The sequence below is a fragment of the Gymnoscopelus microlampas genome (assembly GCF_963454915.1).
Source record: "Gymnoscopelus microlampas genome assembly, chromosome: 21".
NCBI lineage: Eukaryota > Metazoa > Chordata > Actinopteri > Myctophiformes > Myctophidae > Gymnoscopelus > Gymnoscopelus microlampas.
This window is the reverse complement of record NC_139958.1, coordinates 21,266,615-21,288,469: the sequence shown is the minus strand read 5'-3', so window position 1 is coordinate 21,288,469 and position 21,855 is coordinate 21,266,615. Positions and strand designations below refer to the sequence as shown.

At 39.5% G+C, this 21,855-nt stretch overlaps 1 protein-coding gene across 2 annotated transcripts; it reads left to right on the top strand.

Moving 5' to 3' along the window:
* The first annotated feature begins 2,987 nt into the window (after positions 1 to 2,987).
* On the top strand, positions 2,988 to 18,090 carry mtfp1 (mitochondrial fission process 1). 2 transcript variants are annotated; one of them, XR_014599923.1, is made up of 5 exons: positions 2,988 to 3,121; positions 5,904 to 6,031; positions 7,144 to 7,376; positions 14,042 to 14,697; positions 14,895 to 18,090. XR_014599923.1 is itself a non-coding variant. In XM_084046171.1 (4 exons), exons 1-4 carry the CDS (start codon positions 3,052 to 3,054, stop codon positions 14,106 to 14,108), a joined length of 498 nt encoding a protein of 165 aa, XP_083902297.1. In that variant the 5' UTR covers positions 2,988 to 3,051; the 3' UTR covers positions 14,109 to 18,089. The 2 variants fall into 2 exon arrangements, 1 of the variants encoding a protein (XP_083902297.1); XM_084046171.1 differs by having other exon boundaries at positions 14,042 to 18,089.
* The last annotated feature ends 3,765 nt before the right edge of the window (positions 18,091 to 21,855 follow it).

Here is a 21,855-nt window from a genome sequence, read left to right as displayed (position 1 = left end):
GGCAGTGGTGTCCCTGTGTCAAATTGAGTTAATTAGCTCAATGTGCTTGTGATGTGCAGTTATTTATTGTGTACAGTACAATACAATATAATATACAATAGAAATGGTCAAAATTAGAAAATGCTGTAAAAAATACAGTAACATATTGTTTTGTAGTAATATACAGCATTGTGCTATATGCTGTAAACTTACAGTCGTTTATTGTCAATACGAAATACAGCAACTTACTGGCCACCGAGCTGCCAGTAACTTGCTGTAAATATACAAGACGGTCGCTTAGAGTGTAGACATCACTGTACACGGTCAAAATGGAGCAACTTGATTTGACTGTAGAGGATTCACACCATTCACACGCCTGAAAAATCTACTTTCTACACTTCCTGCTCTGACTCTGAAGGCCCATTCACTTTGAGAAGGACATTGGACCAGCCCTCATGATGGTCATCATGAAAGTGACGTATCACTGTCAAGCGAGCAGAGGATCCCACTTGTTGCATACAGTCCTTTCCCTCTGCCAGAGGAAGATTAACAGCTTTGCCTGACAGAAAATAAAACAAATTGATTTTCTCATCATATCAAAGGATGTCCTAGTTCTTTGGCATCACAGTAGAAGGAGCCACCCTTTTCCTGGTACCCTTTCCCCTCTGGTTGAGGCTGACTGGCTGGCATACATCCCAGACATTGTCAATGTGGCTGCTTTTCTCAAGTTGAGCAGAGACATATGGTTCAAACACTCTTTCTCCATACTCTTGAAATGCTCTTGATGTTGGCAAGTGTTGCATCAGCTATTCACTCTTTGTGAGTGGCTGAACCAATGGACTTTCTTAACAAGAGCATGGTTGGTCATCATCAAGGACATGCATCTGATCAGGGTTCAGGACTGTTTTTTCTGACGATCTCCATGGAGTGGCATTTCATTGCCACTGAGTGTGCCTTGTCAAGAAACAGAGGCAATAGTGCATGCGTTCATTGCTGCAAGTGGGGAATACAGCTTGGTGCATGTCATTGAGGTAGGTAGACCACGATATCCTGCCATCCCTGGTGTACTTTTCAACTGCTGTCTTGACAGCTGTCTGCAGCAGACAAGAGGTTGGATGTCTCATGGAACTTTATACAGCCGGCGCACTGAAGTCCTTTGGCTTGAGGGCAGCTGGTGGCACAATTGTGTAGGCTGATGGCAGAGGTGTCACTGACTCGAAGGAGAATCTGCAGAGTCAGAGATCTCTTTGTTCACAACCTTGTGCTGCTCACATTAAGTGCATGGCATCACTGTCATGTTGACAGGCTATTAAGAGGGCTGATTCACTCTTCCCTGTGGTGCCCTCAGACCAAGGAATTTATTTTATAAGGAATAGACGCTGACGTAATTTTCTCTATCCTGCAATTCCAGCCAGCAGATTTGTCACACTGGGTGGCACACTCACACCGGAAGTTTAGTGAAATAACATTGGCGTCTATGAGAGCCGACTGGACAGCTTATGAACAAACACTATTTCTGAACGATTGAAACCTTTATAAAATACTCGACCCAGGAAAATAAAAGAAGACATATCACACATTGTTTTCTGCTGTGTTGCTTTTCGATGTGTACACTGTATTCTGCATAATCAAAGTGGGTGATAATGTTATTATCACAAGAAAAGAGGAAATCACCTACCTAGGTTCCATTTTAGAGGCATAAAAAAAGTCAACCACAAGTTTTTTCTCTCATGGATTTCCTCTCCAGTCAGTAAGAATACCTCATCGGTCACTTCGACTATGCATGCACCTCATGGTACCACAACACCACCCAGGCTTTAAAAGCAAGGCTCCGGACATCCCAAAACAAACTGTTAAGGCTACTCCTTGGCCTTTCACCTACAACTCATCTAACCCCTGCTCACTTTGCAAGGGTCGGATGGCTCAAGGTAGAGGACAGAGTACAGCAACTTGCAATGTTGCTGTACATGCAATGTTGCTGGGGATCAGTACCTGTCAAAGTACTTCACGTTGTTTTTCTTTTTTAATTTTTGTTTTTCAATTCTAAACTGTTGATATGATGTTCTGCATAGTAGTGTATATCTGTCATTTAATGTCACTATGAATTGAGTATAAAAGGACCCCATTTGAAACAAGCCGTTAGGCTTTCATGGGCTTTTTAATCCTATTTAGTTTGGCCTTGTATTTAAACTGTACTTTATGTGCTTTTTCTCCACAAACTTATAAATAAAGTATTCAATCAATCAATCAATCAATCAACCAATTTACTTTGCCAGTTTACAATATCCGGTTTAGAGAGAATCAGCGGACACAGAAACGCATGAGGTGTTAATTGCCGGATACAGTTTGGGAGTAGGTGGGCTCTAGACCGGATGGCACTGATTAAAACAGAATGGAAACCGGCTGCACTTCACACTGAATAAGAACACTCGCCCTAAAACACGCTCACCCCGGCCCCCGGGTCAAACAACGCAAGGACCACTGGGGGAGTAGCCTGGGCAGCATTCCTTTTCGGGTATATGATCCGGTCGGGAAAAAAAAGAAAAGCGACCGGATCGCGACAAACCGGAAAGACGTCTCACCCCAAAATAGGTCCGTCCCCAAAATCCTTGATATGGCGTAGTTTAGCTTATTTTTTAAATATAAATGTGAGTGTACTTTCCAGAGACTATTTAGCGTCTGTATTATCCATATTATCCCACGGGGAAATTCTATTCCATTTAAATAGGGATTGGGGAACCAAAACAAAGCGGCACCGCAAAACCGGATCGCGACAAAACCGGAAAGAGGATGCTTTTTTTTTTTTTTTTTTTCAGTAGGCGTGGTCTAGACCGGATCATATGGGCCTTCAGTAACGAATACCAGGCTTTCCTCCGAGGTGGAAAGACTGGTGATGCGAGGTTACTGGGGGAGAGCGGCCCGCGAAAGAATATGGGGATGACTGTGTTTTGGGGCGAGTTTTCTAGCTACCGTCACCCTGACAAACTCCGCCCCCTGCTGAAACTCGGCACAGCAGCAATCAGCAGCAGCTGGGGATGTGGTGACTGACTGACTGACTGACGAGAGAGAAGCATGGATCCCACTGAAGAGAAACCGAGCCAAGCTGTGGACATTTATCGCGACACATGGGTTCGCTTTTTAGGTACGTTACTGAGGTTAATTGAACATAATGTGCCTCCCAGGTTTACATACCAGAGCTCAGGTGCTTGCTAGCTAGTTAGCATAGTTGGGAAACCCAGTCTAAAACACCATTATACAAACGAAGACAGCTGCTGGGCTGTTGTTCAAGGACACCTTTTGATCTCTTTTAGAATATCACGCACAACATGACAAGTTGCAGCAGGACTCAGGAACAATAACATCGTCAATCATGCTCTGTATCGGTTGACAGTAAGCTAGCTATGGGGTTAAACAAGGCAAGGAAGTTCAGTGAGAGCGTGTTTGTTCCGGGGTTAGGGTTATGATGATTTATTTAGCGTGAGTCATTCAATCGCAATGAAACGCCCGTGTTCATACACATACCCATAAGTGTCTGCATGTATAGTACACATACCCGTATTCATACGCATACCAATCTTACTGATTGGTAATGTGCACTTTGGTCTGCCAACGTCTGTACTGTACTCTTGAGCTAATGTTTGAGGACTTTAGTCAAACCAATTGATAGGTTTGTTCTAAGTATATTCACTTGGATTGTGCTGAGACTGCTGACTGAGTACAATTTACACTCAATTGTAGGTGACATGCTGAGTCTGCTGACTGACTGCAATAATGATCAGATTGAAAATAATTTCACACACTTATTTACACCTGTAAACTTTTGATGTTTGTTCTGGATGTTCTCACAAGTTTAGGTCAATGTAGCCTTGTGTTGCACCAGAAAGACTCAGACTGTTTTGATTACATTAGTGGATGATGTTGTTAGGTACAGTGAGTAAGTGTATTGGAGTTTTGGGGTGGGGAGATAAAATTGCATGACATTGTTGTAGGCTATGCTTCTTTTTAAATGGACAATTGTCACTTGCTTGTTTAAAGTGCGTTGAGATTTTCTATAAAGAGATGTGATGGTCCACTGGAAAAGTACCGTGGTCTATTAGGTCCAGGGTCATTTTCACAAACTGCAGTTGTTGTGCCTAAATATAGAACTGGTCTACTGTAAAAATAGATGACAGAGCTCTCAATGTTTGCCCCATAACCCTCCACCTGCTGTCTGGCCTTCATCCTGAGACCTGAGGGTCCACACCTCACTGAGAGCAGGGCACAGAGCAGGATTTGAATACAGATACGTAATAATGTATTGCATGAATTTGCCTCACTGGAGGATAATCTTGTATTTATTATTTTAACCACATTATAGGATATCATACCAGTATCAGTCATGCAGTTTAACATGCACCTGAACTGTTGATGAGGATCATGTGAATACAGCATTAATTAACTTGTGCCAGAGGACTTAGCTTAACAATTCATGTACAGGCTTTATGACAGACAACCCATGGTCTTTGGCAGTCGTTTTTCAATTAGCCTAACCAAAATAATACAACTGAGTCAATTTGACCATTCATTCATAATTTATTATTTATATACTTTGATGCGTGGCCACGTGGGGCACTAGTGGCTCCTGAAATGCTTTAATGACAGACCAAGGGCATGTTAGTCATTCAACCCTGATGGAATGGGCAGTGCATATTTATCTGCCAGGCCAGCCACAGTTTTTTTTATTAGTAGAAGTGGAGGTCAACTTTATCGCGTGTCAGGACAATATATGCACTATACAAAATAGTGCTAGACCTACTTGATAGAATAAAGGCAATGATTTGGCCTCTCTATTTTTTGTGTAGTGCAAATAAGTCCTGTCTTAGTAAGATCATTGTTGATGTTTGTGTTAAGCAGCATTTTTTCAAATACATCCCAGCTCATTTTCTTAATTTCCGGGTCATTAATCTGAGCGTTAGACAAGACATGCTTCTTAATTATGAATAATTCAAAAGCTTCTTTTAAATACTTGCAACTAATTTAGTTAATTGTCTGCATTTATAATAGCACCTTTCAAGCATTTTACAAGATATGCATTGCATTCATACATTCACAAATTCACACTCTGATGGCAGAGGCAGCCATTCAAGGCATGACGTTACCATCAGTATCTTACTCAAGGACACTTTGACCGGTGCAGACAAACACTGCACCTCTAGAGCCACTGCAGCCCATGTATGCAGACCTAAATATCAGTTTCAATATATTTTTTTATCTGAAGAATGTAGATTGTAGAACACAGATAGCATCTTCCAATCTCGCACTGTATGAAATGCACATTTTCTGTTCTGAAACCAAACCAAAACAAATTTGACAAATACAATATTTTGTCAGGGTCACACCATGTGATCCTTAGGGTAACTGAAGGCGATTTCTGTCAGATATTTGCTGTTGAGCTGGAGGTGTGTCGCTTCATTCTTGTACTGTGCTTTGATTTAAAGCTACATTCTGTAAGATTTATGTCCTACCCTGGATTCGTACTTGGGTGGATCTCCCGTATGAGGACTGAAATTTCTACTGCCGAGCTAAGACGCAACGCTCCTTGGCCAGGGGAGATATTACGCTTTGATCTTCAGGCAATTCCACTTGTCAACCAGTGGTGTTCCTAACACAAAGTCTAAAGATTTCAATGTAGAGCAGGGAGGGAGACCACCTCCACCCACTGCAGTTTTATTGTATAAACATAATCTACCATACATATTGATCAAAATAACAATTTTCTTCACTAGAAAAAGTTCTGAACTAGAATTGCAGCTCCCAGTAAATGTAAACGAGAAAATCAATCGTAGTAGTTACACTCAAGAACGTAGGCTGGATATATATGCAGGACAGGTGTGTCTTAAAAATGAATGAATTTATCTCTTGTATGTGGATGTACCCACACACAGGATATGCCAACGAGGTGGGGGAGGCGTTCCGTGCCCTGGTACCACCTAGCATGGTATGGGCCAGCTATGCTGTGGCCACTGTCTATGTTTCAGCTGATGCTGTGGACAAAGGGAAGAAAGCCGCTGTGGTAAGACATTAGACATTTTTATTTACATAGATCTGTAAAGTGTGACTAACATGTTAATCTTTAGAATTAAATTGCCAAAACAATTATACTGAACATGAGGCATAGATTGAGGAATTGTGTTAGACAAAGCTAGACTTAAGGCAACAAACGACAAAGTGGAACTGAATTTGTTATAATAGTAGATGCTCTGAATAGGATGGTTGGAGGATGGAAACAGAACAAAGCAATAGTTGAGTTACAATATGGCAACAAGGCACAGACAAGATGAACAGTGTAAGATTTATCTGCCTGCCTGAGCTCTGGCAGGCACAGCCTAAAGCCCAATATAACTCAAGTTTTCTGTGTGTTGAAAATCAGTTATTTCCATAGAGTGACACAGTCATACATACGACTAAGTCTAAATTAGGCTTAAGCATGTTAAACGCGTGCACATCCTCAGCTGATGCAACATTGCAGGCACGTCACTGCTTTCCTAAAACCTGGGGAGAAGCTCAGGACTAGCAGCTGAGGTTTGAGGCAGCTTAGATTTCCACCAACAAATATTGCTGTATATGTCAGACATTATAATGATGCTACATCAAGACATGGGGTCAGGCTTCAGCTGGGACGGAGGGAGAAGGGCAATGAGGATGCTGGTGGTGATGCAGCGTGCAATTGGGCCTTGTAGGTGGTCGTCTTTGAGCTGTTCACTCTTCACACTCATGTGATGTAGGTATGCATAAAGGAACCAACAAAACCATTATAGGTGGTGCAGAGAAGGGAAGAATGTCGCAGTCTGAAAGACCTTGAATGACTAGTCAGCCCGGGTTAATTCGCTGATGTGTCATGATGCATCTGAAGAGTTTCTTCAGCGTGTTATACAGTATAACGTGTGTGTCAGCAACAAAGACATGAAAAAAAGACAAAAATAAATGAACAATAATACTACCACTATGCTCAAAAGTAGTAGATCAAAAGTTAAAGTTTGCATAAAATAAGTGCTGTAAGTCTTGTTTTATGTCTGTCTGTATGATATTGCTGTTGCACCAACAAGAAATAAAATATTATTTTGTTTGTTGAAAGAGAAGCTTCTATATTTGGACACTTAACTCTGACGACCCCTCTGCCCCCAGGCTCATGGTGATAACCCAGGGAAGACAACACGGGTAGCAGTAGCAGTGGTGGACACATTCGTGTGGCAGGCTCTGGCCTCTGTAGCCATTCCTGGCTTCACAATCAACCGTGTGTGTGCTGCCTCGCTGTACCTCCTGGGCAGAACTACCCGGTGGCCACTGCCTGTTCGCAAGTGGACGACGACGGCTATAGGCCTCTCCACTATCCCCTTCATCATCTCTCCCATAGACAGGTATGAATGAGTGATTATGTGGATTTCTACCTGCTGGATGGTGCTCGTCTTGCAAACAACTACATTTTGGGGTGCTGTGTTAGTGTGTTTCGATTAAATTTGTGCTCAGAACAGCAGCTCTGTGCATACACAGATTACACACAGTAATACATGTCTCAAACCATCAATAGACATACACCTGCTGTGCTGTAACTAACCTATTTTAATTACGGTTTACAATTGTATTAGAAGATATTGTATTACAACTGTATTACAATTATTTAGTGACTTTCAAAAGTGTGTTCAATGAACATTTGTCAAACAGGACCCTAATGAAGGTCACATGCTTTAAACGCACAAATACACTGTTCTTCAAAACTTCTATCAGTGTGGCTGGAATAATTTGGTTTTCAATCAACAATGTATACAACTTTGAGCTGCGATATGAGTGCACCTGAAGATAACCCCTTGGCTTTATCGCAGTGCTCCTTAATTGCTGTTTGCTGTTAAATTAAATTAACTGATGTGATGGGATCATTTATGGCTCCCCGTTTCACGTTGGTCCTGTCCTTGATAATTCTATTGATCTTGCTTGACAAAGGCCGTTGTGAGATTGTTGCAGTTTTGTATTGCAGGAGGGTTTTAGAGGGTTTTAGTGTATTCAGGAAACCCCGCACTTTAAAGGCATATTCACTGACATTTTAATTGTTATACACACGACACTATCATATCGTATATTGTATTATCTTTGTTTATTTAATAGACTAATAAGAATAATAATTTAAAAAAAAATGTTTTGGTTATCTGCCTAGATGCCATCAATATTTATATTTAACAGACATCTGAAATTCAGCCAATGGTCAGTAAATACCAGCCAACTTAAACGGAAACATAGGTCTAGGTGCAGATGCGCTGGATGTGAGGCTGACGGTAGTTTGGCAGCAGGCTGAGCTTCTCTTATATATGCCTGAAGCAGTATAATAAAGTAGTGAAATAACAAATCGGTGAAGTAATGTTATGGGATCAAGTAGACTAGAGAGTATTTATTTTGGCACATTTTGTGATCAACATTTTTAATGCTCACTGCTCAGACACTGCCAAGTATTCTTTTATTTTCTTTTTAAGATTGATGTTGATGTCTGTTCTAACATACAGTATTTGGTAGTAATGGGTGTTTGAGATTGTAGTAATTGGCATCTCATTCATCACAATGAATGAATAATTGATTGAAAGAAAGTAAATAATAGTGGCGAATAGTGCTACATTTATGTAGGCTGTCTTGAACACAGTTAGACAAACAGCAATGCTTTTAGACATATCTCAACTTTTGGTGGCTTAAGTGCTGAAGTCTTTGGTAGGATGAAGGAATTGAGGGTGATGGAGTATACATGAATTCATTATGCATCATGGAAAATTACCGTATGCTGTATAAACCTTTGTGTGTGCTTTTTACCCCTTTATCCCAATTTAGTTGGTATGCCAATTCATTCCTCCCCACACACATTTGTGTGTTGCCACTGCTGTTGTATCTACTGACTCACCTGCCAGTGCTACTCCGCCCACCCAACACTCCCTGTAGACAGGTGCCGCCCCAGCCCGTAGGATTACGTGCAGTGATATCACCCTCCCCGCCCGGCTTCCCTCCCTCAGAACAGGGGGAACACGGGCCAATTGTGTTCGTATAGACGCTCGACAGATGGCTGGGTATAAACTAGGGATGTTAACAATTAATCTATAATCGATTAATTGTCGTTAAGAATTTACCTGATAAAATGTATCGATTTTCAATTAATTGAAAAAAATACCTTTTCTTTTGCCCTTTAATTTTCTTGGGCTAGTGAAAGTTACAGGTATGGTGTGTCTGATATCAAATGTGAGCTTACCATAATCACAGTCATTCTTTATCATATTCTATCATATTCCAGGGCTTTTGGAGATAAATGAGACATTAATAATGGCCTGCGCATGCGCAGTCTTCTCTTAAAGGTAATGGCATCTGGCACGGTGATTGGTTTTATTATTGTAACGCCCAAACCACACCTATGCTATGCATAATGTAACGGGTAGCGCAGGTGTTTTAGGGATAAGCCTTGTCCGAAGATAGCAACTTTTGCACGGGAACGCCCCTGGCGCATTGATAAACCCAAATAGTGGGTTTAGCCACTCTTGGCTAAGATAGGGCCCTATGTACTTCATCATAACGAATAGTAAAAACAGCTGATCTACAACCTCACAACGCATCACATTGTTATGCGTTGTAAGCTTGTAGATATGCTACTTTAGCTATATTTGAAGAATGTTTAAAGTTTCTTTTGAAAATCTTTAAATATTATCATTATTTATGTTTTTATTTGCCCAGAATAAGGACACACGGGTTAGTGTGGTTAGAAATCCACCTCAGACCTCAAAAGCAACTTCTGAATCTTTTGAACAACCAGCCAGGGTTTATTGTGTATTATAAAATAGGTAGCTCAAATCATCAATCAATCATCTGATTGCTGTGGTACTGTATAATAACCATAAACCACTGCTATGATTCGAATGCCTTATCTGTGAGATAAGCTGTTTTTATTCATACATTTTTTATTTTATGTTATACAATGTCATTGTGTAATGTTTTGTTATTTAAATCGGTTTTGTTTATTATAGCCAGGGGTGCACATAACTGGTGCGCAGGTGCGCATGCGCACCCAAAATAAAAAATGAGCACCACATCAGACGACGCGAGGCGCTTTTGCGCACCAACAGCTGGGACAGGAATTTCCAAGCTTTTATTTTTTAGTAAAACTAAAAAATAAAAGCCTGGAGATCGAGGACGCATGCTGCACGTGATTGTGTCAGTGTCTCGCATCGCCTCGCTGCGTGCACGCAGCCAGCAGCGGCTGTTTAGAGGCACTCGTCACCGATGATGAACGCAGCGTGATGGTGCAAAACATGCCGTGAACGTCCCAATCTGGCGGATAAAAGCAGCGCAGCACAGGGCACCAACCTTGGGGGCTTCACCAAACAATATGAGAGAAAAAAAAAACGCGGAATTTGCAAGCAGAGCGTCCTCTTTTTATTTTTCACTCGCGCACCGTGCTGACACTCCCCCCCCCACCCGTTGACAATACGGGACGGGACCATTTATTTCTTGCGCACCAAGTCACATCTCCAGGTGCGCTTCTGAGCACCAGACCTAAAAAGTTATGTGCACCCCTGATTATAGCTATGACTGCCAGTCTGCCACACACGTGGGTTGTCACCTTTTCGTTTGTTTGTGAGAGGAAAATAATAGAAATAAGTCCTGGACTTTATTGTGTTTTATTTATCCAGTTCAAACTAAAGCCTTTGTACAGCTCTTTGCCACTCTCCTGCAAAGAAGAAACATTTTAAACTCAGGATTCCCACGGTCATGAAATTCCTGGAAATATTTGGAAATTAGAAAGTTTTCCCGTTCTGGAAAAGGTTTGGAATGAATACATTGTTTTGGAAAATGTTTGGATATACAGTACATTGTTTCTGTCTAACATTACGTGAAATATGTAACATGGTGAAATGTAGTGCTGCACTGCACGAGCTGCGTGAGTGCAGTGCAGGACGTCACGTGACGAAAAGAATAGATCTACAAGTTAACAACATGTTGCACTGTGATACTTTGGTAGCTTGTAGATCTGTTCTTGTGCATTGATAGCACACTGGAGTAAGAGACTCATTATTGCACAATATTATTGCTATAGGCCTGGAAATAGGGTAAACTATTTTGGAATTTTGGACGTCAGCGTTATTGTGGCTACGTACCCTGTGACAAAGATACGTTCATATGATGGCATAGCTTGGGCAGCAGAAATAGGTACTGGTAGCCATTTGTCACCTGTAGTTCTTGACATTGTTTTAGACGTTCAACTCTCTTATATGCTGATATACAGTTCTGTTTGAATTGCTGAGTTGACTGTTTCAAGTGAAGCAGTCAGCCATCCTATTAGTCTGTTGCTGCGATCAACAGTAAGTAAGAACAATCTGTGACGTGTATGTAAGCTTAAATGGAGACTTACAGTACTGTCAGGGTGATATCGCCATAGTTGAGCATACCGTAGGTTCAATCAAGGTTTAAAGTCTCTGGTGGTTTAACCACTTAAACCCTATATACTTAGTTGACCGTAGTCCCCCAGGGCTATATACAAGGCCCCCTCCTAGTTTTGCTGTGGGTGGCTGGGGTGGTGTTACGGATTTTGGATAACAGCTCTGTATGTTCTCATATCTTCTTCTTTCGTGTCATCATCAGATGTCCAGCTTAGTGTCGTGTAGCCATGCCCTCGTCTCAGGTCCACATCAAAGGAGGCCGGCCTCCGATGGTGGTCTATACAGGGGACAGGTGGTCATTATGTGTCTGCCGAACGTCGTTTTTTTTATGTAAACTTGGTTGACTAGTGTTAATCATCTAGATCCGAGGAGTTTGTGCGTGGTTTTGTGTGTGTGTGTGTGTGGGGCATTCAGTGGTCATTCACCCCATACATTTGAATTAGCTGTGTCTCTAGTTGAGCATGTTTTCACAAAAGTGTCCCAACCCCCAAACACTTTTTGGTTGAGATCAGCACGTTACTCTGCACCCATTCCTGGAATACAGTGATTATGATTAAAACATGGACGAGGAGAGCTAAACTAACTACTAACGTGGAAGTGGCCCATGCGGTTCAGATATGTTTTTTCTATTCCTCCTGCCATTTCAATTGCACAATAATTCACAGTTCCACAATACCATGCGTACGTTTCAGTCCAAAAACAATGTTGCAATTCACAACTTTGCAATCGCCAAAACCACTTTGGAATCTTCCAGATGCGCTCATAAAAATATGCACATAACGTGGAGCTGGCTAGAAAAGAGGAAGCTGACTTTTATGGAAATTATAAAAGATCTTTGGAGAGCTTTAGTTTCATTTGTGCATTTGTGTTTGGCATTGTAAGTAAAATAGTATGCAATGCTCTCCTAGAACAGATTTCCTAACTATAACCTCTAAAACCAAACGTGAACATGGGCGGAGTGTTATAATAAATGGTTCGGTGGAGAATGAAACACGACTGTACAACATACTGTTAAAATCATTTAAGTAAAATTTTCAGAACGAACAAAAATAACTGCTCTGAATGAATGAGGAAACGAGTTACACACAACTAACTGCAGCAAAATAAGCACTTATTAAGCCTGATCTATACACTGCCAGGGAGTATAAATTAGGCATTACACTGTCAGACAGGCCAGGGTGAACTAAAAATAAATCTAAATAAAATAGAATTGTTTCAGACATAAAATGTTCCTGTAAACATATGGTAGGAAAGAGATGCACTTCTTGTGTCACAATTGCTCAAGAATGGACTAACTTGATGTAATAATTATCTAATCTAAAGGTCATTACACACCGGTGATTATGCGAATAGACGCACAATTCGGACTCGTTCCGAATAAATAAAAGACGCTTTTTCGCTCCGTGGAAGCTTGCATTGACTTTATAAGGTTTTTAAAAAAAACGTATTATAAGCATGAAAAAAATCGCCCCCGGTGTGTAAGGAGCTTTACTCTTCCACAGCAGAAAATGCAAACAAGTGTCTGCCCATTTGACATTTTGATATTTTTCTTCATGTTGGCACAAGAAAAATAGAAACGTTTTTTTTTGTTTTTGTGGGGTGGAGTCCGACTTCTGGTAGCTCTCTTTTTGTGTTTACATCTCTTGTTCTATGGTGCAGTCTACATCTCTGTCAATTAGGGCCGGTCAACATATTATCTGTTTCTTTGGAGGGAATGCCCTTGCATCAACGCCTCCAGACTTCCCACCTGAACCTACAGTATGCTCCAATCTTCCCTCGCTTCCTCCCTGTACTATATAGTGTGATAGTTAGCTCTGATGTTAACTCAGGGCGTTTTATATTGTAGATCAATGTTAACGTGTTTGAGGTGCTTGTTTATAGCAGTTTGAGGACTTGTACAGCTTTGTTCCATTCCTTTCATGTGTCCTTTATCTTAGCATACACGGAGGTAGTGCAGACAGGTTGGGTTTTATTTTGTTCCTTTCAGCTGATGGCAGCTGTAGTGAGTTAGTGGGGGAGCTGCTGGTTTAGGTAGCAAGTTTTGTTTTGTTTGTTTGTTGATTTAGCGCCACCCGCAGACCTTTTCCTTCATTCTTATTTTTTATCTCAGTGGTTTACCTCCATTCTCATTTTATGTTGGCTACTTTCATATTTAATTATTGACCAGAGAGTGCCTCCTTTTCTGTTTGGTTATATTTGTACTTATTGATCAGAGATATTTGTCGTTGAACAGAAAGCTTACCATTTCAGTCGTTTTCAGTCGTTTTGTGTTTAACTGTTGAGCTGACAGCTTGTAATTTCTGTTAAATCGGCTGCTAAGCAATAAACGGCAGTGATTGCCTGAATCCATCGACAGCTGGTTGCTTCCCTTATTACTAGACACCTGCAGGGTTGTAACAATGTGTTGGAAGATTGTGTTTTTGGATCATCAGAATTCACAGTGGAACCTGTTATTGGAGGAGACTTTCAATTGATGACACAACCCAATAACAAAGCCTTTTCACATTCCTGTCTTTCCGTAAAATTACCCATTATTTAAATGATCCATTGTTGTTTCTGAGACTGTTTTTAGCTTTGAAACAAGGAAATAAGGAAAACATTTTTTCCCTCTCTGTTTTCTATAGGTCAGTGGATTACCTGCTGGACTCAAGCCTTAGGAAAGTCTATGGTGGGGAAGAGAAGAACGATTAAGAAGGGACCATCCATTAGAGGTCTGTTGTTCCCAGGAAGGGATCCCATCCCAGTTCCCCTGGAACTGAGCTTATTAATCACCACCGTGAAGCACAATGATATATAGCAGAGGTGTATTTCACTAAGCAGGGTTGTTCATAATTAACTACTAAGAAATGTACTCCAATACTGTCTCCAAGGAACATCTTGCAGTCATGGAGTTTTATTTTGTAAGAACAAAGACTCGTAGTTATGCTATGACAATATCTCAAAAGTTAAATTCTGCTTCTTGAAATAATATCAGGGGAACAGAACCTCTGGTCAGGGCAACCTGGGTTTGCTTTAAGAAAATAATTTATATAGAAGGTAAAAATATTTAAAATGTAGAAGTATAGAACATAGAATATTCCACTACAACTGGTGGAAATGGCCAAACAATTTCAACTACAGTAAATGACATTGTCGGGCATTGAACGCTTTAAATACACATATTTTCTTTGAGATGATGGAGATTCAAGAGCTTTTATTGTCACTCATCGTCGCTGTTGGGCAGGAACCTCGCATTTCAATATTTCAACTTTAGTTTTTTCATAAATGAATGCCGTACTTCGTAATACTACAGTCAGTGTCACACAAAAATAGCAAAAATAGCCGATCTACAAGCACACAATGTGAAAGTGGTTAATTGTATCTGTGGGTTTTATAAATACTGAACCAATGAAAAGTATTTACAAGAGCTTGTGACTAAGTAGGAACTACATTGAATTCAATGGGACACAGATTATATTTTTTCAATTTCCTGGAAAGTAAGCAAGCTTCAAACATACAAGGTTTCTGCCCGACAGCGACGATATCTAACACATTATGATATGCATATTCTGTAAGGAACATGCCTTCAATGGTTGCTCTCATTGGCATGTCAACCATTTTGCTGACCTGTAGAGCCTCACCTTGAGCCTGACTCAAATAGCAGTTCTACAAGCTTGTAGATTGGCTATTTTTGGCGCACAACAAGTATAAATCAGGCTTTATGCACATACCTCCACCAGACAGATTCAGTGCAACTCACACTTGCTGTGTTCCTTGGCAATATACTGAGGTGCTGTAATGATAGGTTAAAGTTGAGCAATATACTGGGGTGCTGTAATGATAAGTTAAAGTTGAGCATACACTCAATCCAACCTACTTTATTTTTTACCTGGTTCATATTGTTGTTTCATTTCTATTTTTTACCTCGTTCATATTGTTGTTTCATTTCTGCCTCCAAATAATGTGTCACTTTTGGACCAGAGGATTTAAGAGGATCCTCTGATGCACTTTTGCATTGTTTTGTTCTAGGTTTTTGTTGGTGTTGCGGGGTTGGAAAATTCCAGAACATTTCCAAGGGAAGTTAAGCTCGGGTATTTGGGAAATGTACACAATTTCATAAGAATCGTACCTTTTTATTAATGAGCATACTGTGAGTGTGTGTGTATGTGTGTGTGTCGGGACATCAGTAGTACTAGGTCTTATGGTATTTGTTTTGGTTAAAAGTATGCCTATTTATTTGAATTATAACAATGCACAGCATTCAGCAGCTCACTCTACCATCACATGTACTGATAATTTGCCAGCATTCGCATTAAATAGGAATTCAGTAAAATTACATCCCTCTGCATGCACAGTGCATTCTGCTATCACGTGTGCAGCCCACACTACTGCCAACAATAGGTCACTGTCTGAGCCAGCATTGTCTGAGCCAAAGGACTACATTCTTTTAGGAACGTTTTATTTATATTACTGGAGTATATATATTTTATAGTTATTATGATAGTTAACCAGCAGATAGTAGCCAAAAGCGAAGTACTCAGTTTGTAACTTGTTAACACCTGCTAGTTTTTGCTAGCTAGCTGGTACCATGTGGGATGCAGCTTGATTGAGCATGCTAATTGAGGAGTTTTAATTCATCTGTTTTCATCCATTCTTTATTATAGAACATTTCTTATTTTAAAGTACATTAGTTCAATTGCTGGCTCGATAACTCCCCACATGCCACATTTCACGTTGTATGTGTTTGACAAATGGTTCAATTAATGAATGGACTGCAGAGGACATGTTAACTCAATTCCTGCCAATCACGCATAAATGCGATCTATTAAATAGCGCACTTGGCCGCCAAGATCGCATAAATGCGTTCTATTGAAAAAAAAAAAAAAAAAAAAAAAAATTGGAATTTTTTTTTTATTATTATTATTTTTCAATTTGACCCAAAGACCAAGGAGATATGATTTTTCGAAGATTTAGACTCCCATCCACTTCCTTGTTAACTCAAAACTTAGAAATTATGTATCTCGGCTCCTGAGTACTTTTTTAATTTCAATGAAAAATCTCTGGCAGAAAACAGCAAAAAATCTGAAATAATTAGGGCAGGCTAAGTGTTAAATACAACCTCAACAAAGCACTATATTTCCATTTTATTCCCATTATTTCCTCTTAATTCCAGATAATTCCCATGGAAAGTTTTCGCATTGAATATTCCCGGAACTTTGCAACCTTTTTTGATTGAGGTTTGCATTATTGCACAGTAAGGTGAACAATAGATGTTGAAAGTGAATGTTACATTAGTACTATTATCATAACATTGATTATTATTTTACACTGAGCTCCAAAGTATTTGGGTATTGTCTCTGTGTGATGTTTTCACTCCACAATATGTGGTAATATTACAGTTACATTTCGGTGTGCAACTGTGCATGCTTTGCTCAGTTCAACAATGGTCACCAAGTGTTTGGACTAATTAACTGATTTTAGGCCAATTGTTTTCCAAAATAATGTAAAGAAATGTTCTGAAACTGGGCTAAAGTACTTATGTTCCGTATAGAAATCTTATAGTTTGTTTGTTACCATTACCAGACTTTTTCTTAAGAAGTCTTGACACTGTATTTTTATTGTGACGGGTACAGTAACTACTAGCTAGAACGCTTACAGGAGCACAGTGCAAGGATAGACACGAAGGGATTTCATATCAAGCCAGCTCAGGGTACATGTGTGTCTTAACCTCCACAGAATTAATGGGCACAAATACTAGACCATCTTTGGAAGATCTCTTTGTACCTTTGTACATTTCAGTGCGTCTCTAAATCTAACTGTGAAACTATTTAGATTTGTATTTCCAATTTATCAAAACAGTGTAATGTAATGCAAAATGTATTGCTTGATATTTGTAGTGCAGGATTAACATAAGCATCAAAAAGGTGATAATCTCCTTTTTACCACTTCGCATCAAAATAAAAGGGCATCAGTGAAATGAAAACAAATATAGCCAAAGTAGTCTCATCACATCAGTTAACACTTGCTGCTGCCCAAATACTTTTGGAGCTCATTGAATATTGCCTGTGCAGAGAAACTTTGAATGATATTTGACTGTTCTAGATGAGGCTATAATTGGAGCATAAAGTACTGTACATTATACTGTATATGTTTTACTGCACTATGCAAAGGAGACGAGTCATATTTTACACAAGCCAGACCTGCAAATTAAAGGGATCCACCAATGTGTTCACATACTGTAAAAGCAGGTCTAAAGGGAAATCTTACTTTTTAGGCAAATTGTCCCTTTAACTCAAGTAGCATGAGTTAGGAACTATTGATATTGCCAATACTTGTTGGTTACTTACTACACAATTTTTCATAACTGTTGGTTTCAAGTAATCTTTTGTTTATTAAACGCTGCTGGATAAGGTTTACTTTTTACTCATTCAAAGGATTGTAAAATTTCAGGTTTTCCATTGCCTGCATGCTGGAAAGGAGAATTTTGTTGTTTTGTTACAAAGCATATTATTAGTGTGTTACGTTTTCTGCCATAACTTTCAAAAATACCTTAAAGTTTTTAGTTCCCTGAATGGGACTAGAAGTTACTTTGAAATGTGAACCTGATATGCCGTGGGAACTTAAAGCTGTAATGTAATGGGAAGCTATTGTTCAGCTATCCTTCTATACACTGTCAAAAAATATCTATAAATCTATATTGAAATAAAGAATGGTAACAGTTACTACTTTGGCATTTCCAATCCTTTACACAGTATTATTTATTTCAGAGTAGAAACATTTTATTATTTAATGTTTTTGTTTTACTAAGCCTACCATATACTATAGTACCATGATGAGTCCCTATTTATAGTATGTTTAGCCATGCATTATTTGCGCTACAGTGATAACTCATGTGTAACATGGATTGTTGTCATATTAGACACACATTGGCAACAAGTGGCACAGAACTACCACACTAAGACTCTCAGACTTCATGTGGCCAGCCTGTCGTCTTCGCAGTTCACTATCCCATTAAGACCTGAGGCCAATTCTACAAATGCCTTCTAAATCAGTAGTTTTATGTCTTTCCTTCGTAATGTACTTACATGTATGTAAGTACATTACTTACGGAAATGATAAAACTGGCGTTACATACGTAACCCCTATTTCTCACACTTTCAAGATTTTTCAAAAATGTAAAAAAATAAGCTTGCAGCGCAGCATGAAGTGATGCGCTGTGAGCTTGTATATCTGCTATTTTTGAATAGCCAACGCAAAAATCTAAAATAACACGGATGCTTTCCTGGTTTTTATATAAAATATAGACGGATGGATGCTTCACGTCGCAAAGCTTAGCTACATTTCACCTTGTTTTCATTAATAATGCTGTGTGTATCGCTCTCTCGTGGTAAAAGTGTGTCTGTGAAACGTTGCAGCGCTTTCGGTGCGATCTTACCGTCAAGTTGACAATCGAGGCTACGGCTACAACAGAGGCTGTTTGCGGACTGGAAGCTGAGCATTGTGAATGAGTGTGTGTGGGACTACAATTGATGACCCACCCCCCCCCCCCCCTGTACAAATTACTCAAGTAATGTGTACTTAAGTAATTTATTAACTTAATTGAGTATTTATCAAATGGTACTTTTTACTCATATTTCAGTAATTGTTTATGGAGTAATTGTACTTTTACTTACTACAGATTTCCAGTACTCTACACACACACACACACACACACACACACACACACACACACACACACACACACACACACACACACACACACACACACACACACACACACACACACACGTTGCACAAGTGCAAGCTCACTGAAAAGTGTGTTGCTTGCTCTTTGAGCAGGCCCAGCATTTCTTTTCTGAACAATCCACTTTCCAGTACAGGGAGAGGAGATATCACTTTTGTAGAATGGATTTCTAGTGGAAAGCCAGTCGTCAAAGCCAATTAGATTGAAGAGATTAGAGAGTCAAGTGGCAGTAATTAATCTTGATTCAGTTTTAGGGTTATATCATATGGCTGACACCAATTCTATTGATGAAGTGCATTAGCCTACATAAACTAAGCATATGTTGAATGTATGCTCTGTCATGACACGTGAGCTTGAAGATTGGCTATTTTCCATGCGTGACACCATTGTACGGCAAAGTATAAACCAGGTAGTAGTCATGTTTGTCTTCTGTTTAGTCATCATGGCCACATCTATTGCTCTGTTAGATAGTAGAAGTAATACAAACAGCTCTTTCTCTAAAGTAAAAACAAAAGTTTATACAAGATAGGGGCAAGACTGATTTGAAAATGTAATGCTCTTTTATTCATTTATTCTTTGCCAAATCATACATTTGTGCACAAATCATACACACCATCAGTATCAATAAAATTAGGCCACATACTCTGTAACTGTAAAGTTTCTCAACCCATTTTTGATGCTGTTTTTATAACTTTTAAAGTTCCATTTTTGCACAAGGAATTAATGTGGAAGATTAGAAAATAACAATATTCAGACCTACCAAGCATCTCATGAAGGTCCTGCAGTCAGTTGCATGTCATCGCCACTAGAGGTCTGCACTAGCATTAATATTGGCTTAGTAAAATTATGCTTTTACATTTCCAACTTGATATTGAACCATAATGACTCATATTATATAATGATGTGGCTTTTGGCCAGTCATTTTTGGAGAGCTTTCATACCTTCACTGGATGGGGGCAAATTTAGAGAATAAATACTACAGTTAATTAAGACCTGGAACGCATCTGTGTCACTTTAGATTTCTTTGGTTATTCAAAAATAGCAGATATACAAGCGAGCTTGTAGATCTGCTATTAAAAAAGAAAAAAAAACTGTTAGGATTTAGATCTTTTTTTAAGAATTGCCTCTGGTCTTAATGGGTTAAATGGATTCTATGTTAATCTAGTAGGAGCATTGTTGACATTCTGGGATCTACTTATGCCCACACTTTATTGTTGTAAATTTTGATTTCTGTTTACAGGACCAGCACTGTTAAAACTACTATTGGAATGAAAATGCAAATAAGACAAGAACTTGCCTTTGCCAGGAAAAGTCTTCAGGACCTGTATTTTCCCCTGTAACTGCCAACCCCATTCTATCACTAAACCTCCCGCTTTCGAAACCACTGTTTATGTTCTTGTTCTTTGCCTTCAGCAAAGATTTGCGTCTCATACGAATTAATCTTGATTGGAATTATGCCACAATTGGCAAGCAAGTTGGGAAGACCTGTATACTTCTAAAGAATAATGTTTTAATTCATTGTCAAGATGAGCAAGCCAGCTGATTAAATCCACAAACATACTGTAAGTCTGCCTTGAGTAATATATCAGCTGGCATTAAGCCTGATATACACTTACTGAACAATAACCGATATACAAGCTCACATCGAGTCACATCAGCGACACGTTATGAACTTGTATATCGGCTATTTTCAGTGAGCGCCACTGTTGTACGATGGAGCGTAAATTAAGCATTAGGGGGCCCAAGGAGACAAAGAGCTGATGAATTGAATTAATCTCCCCTCCCGTGATGGATGGGCCTGTTCACAGGGGGTGGGAAAATGGGAGCATTGTTCATCTGTCACTCTGATTGCCACGTCCCTCTTTGATTTGTGCCCGGGTTCTGAAGGCCACAAGTGGTCAAAAGACCTCCCTCCTCTCCCTCTGTCTTTTCCAAGAATTGTCAGCCCATCTATAGCTTGCATTCCCATAACCCCCAATCACAACAACCAAATGTTGCTAAAAACAGTCCTTCGCTTAGACCAGGAGGCACATAACAATTTTCACCGTTCGTTTTGATTAATTCATTAAATTGTTTAATTGTGATCAAATATAAATATCAAACGTATGAGACAGTTGACATTTTCCAAGAGGAAATGTGTGTATGTAATTCAGACGCAGGGATAAAACATACCCCCACCGGTGATAAAAATGAATGACCAGAAGGAGGAATATCAAAATCAAAGGCATGAATCCCCACCCCATCCCCTCCAGCAAATCGAACCCCGACTTTTTGTCACACAATATTTCTACACCTTGTGCTTCTTTCATTGCATGTATTTACAATTGAATGCAGTGTATCAGTGTGCAGTCATAACAGCATCTTAGATTTTAACCTCTGAATTCTCAAGTTCTATGAATAAAAGAAAAAAAAGCAATTTAGATGGTGCAGAAAGCAATACCGCATTTCAATGAAAATGCTTTAGTCAGTTTAGTAGAAAATTGTTTTTGTGGAAAGTGTGAGCTTTTCTCTTTACGAATGGAAACTTGTGTCCCTTGCACCCAAAATGACTAGATGCACAGAATTATATTTAAAAAGTAATTATATTTACATTAAAATGTCTATGATGTAGTAAATGGCACATGCTCCTCTAATAAGTAATGAGTACAACTGTATTTAAACTGGTGAGCTTTGAGTGAACTTGAGTGGATTTAGTCGCCATATGATGCATTGTGA

Bases quoted from the DNA above. Each gene is read 5' to 3' on its own strand.
- mtfp1 (XM_084046171.1), top strand. From the start codon at position 3,052: ATGGATCCCACTGAAGAGAAACCGAGCCAAGCTGTGGACATTTATCGC. The intron at 3,122-5,903 runs GTACGTTACTGA...ACCCACACACAG, and splicing joins CACATGGGTTCGCTTTTTAG to GATATGCCAACGAGGTGGGG. The intron at 6,032-7,143 runs GTAAGACATTAG...CTCTGCCCCCAG, and splicing joins AAGGGAAGAAAGCCGCTGTG to GCTCATGGTGATAACCCAGG.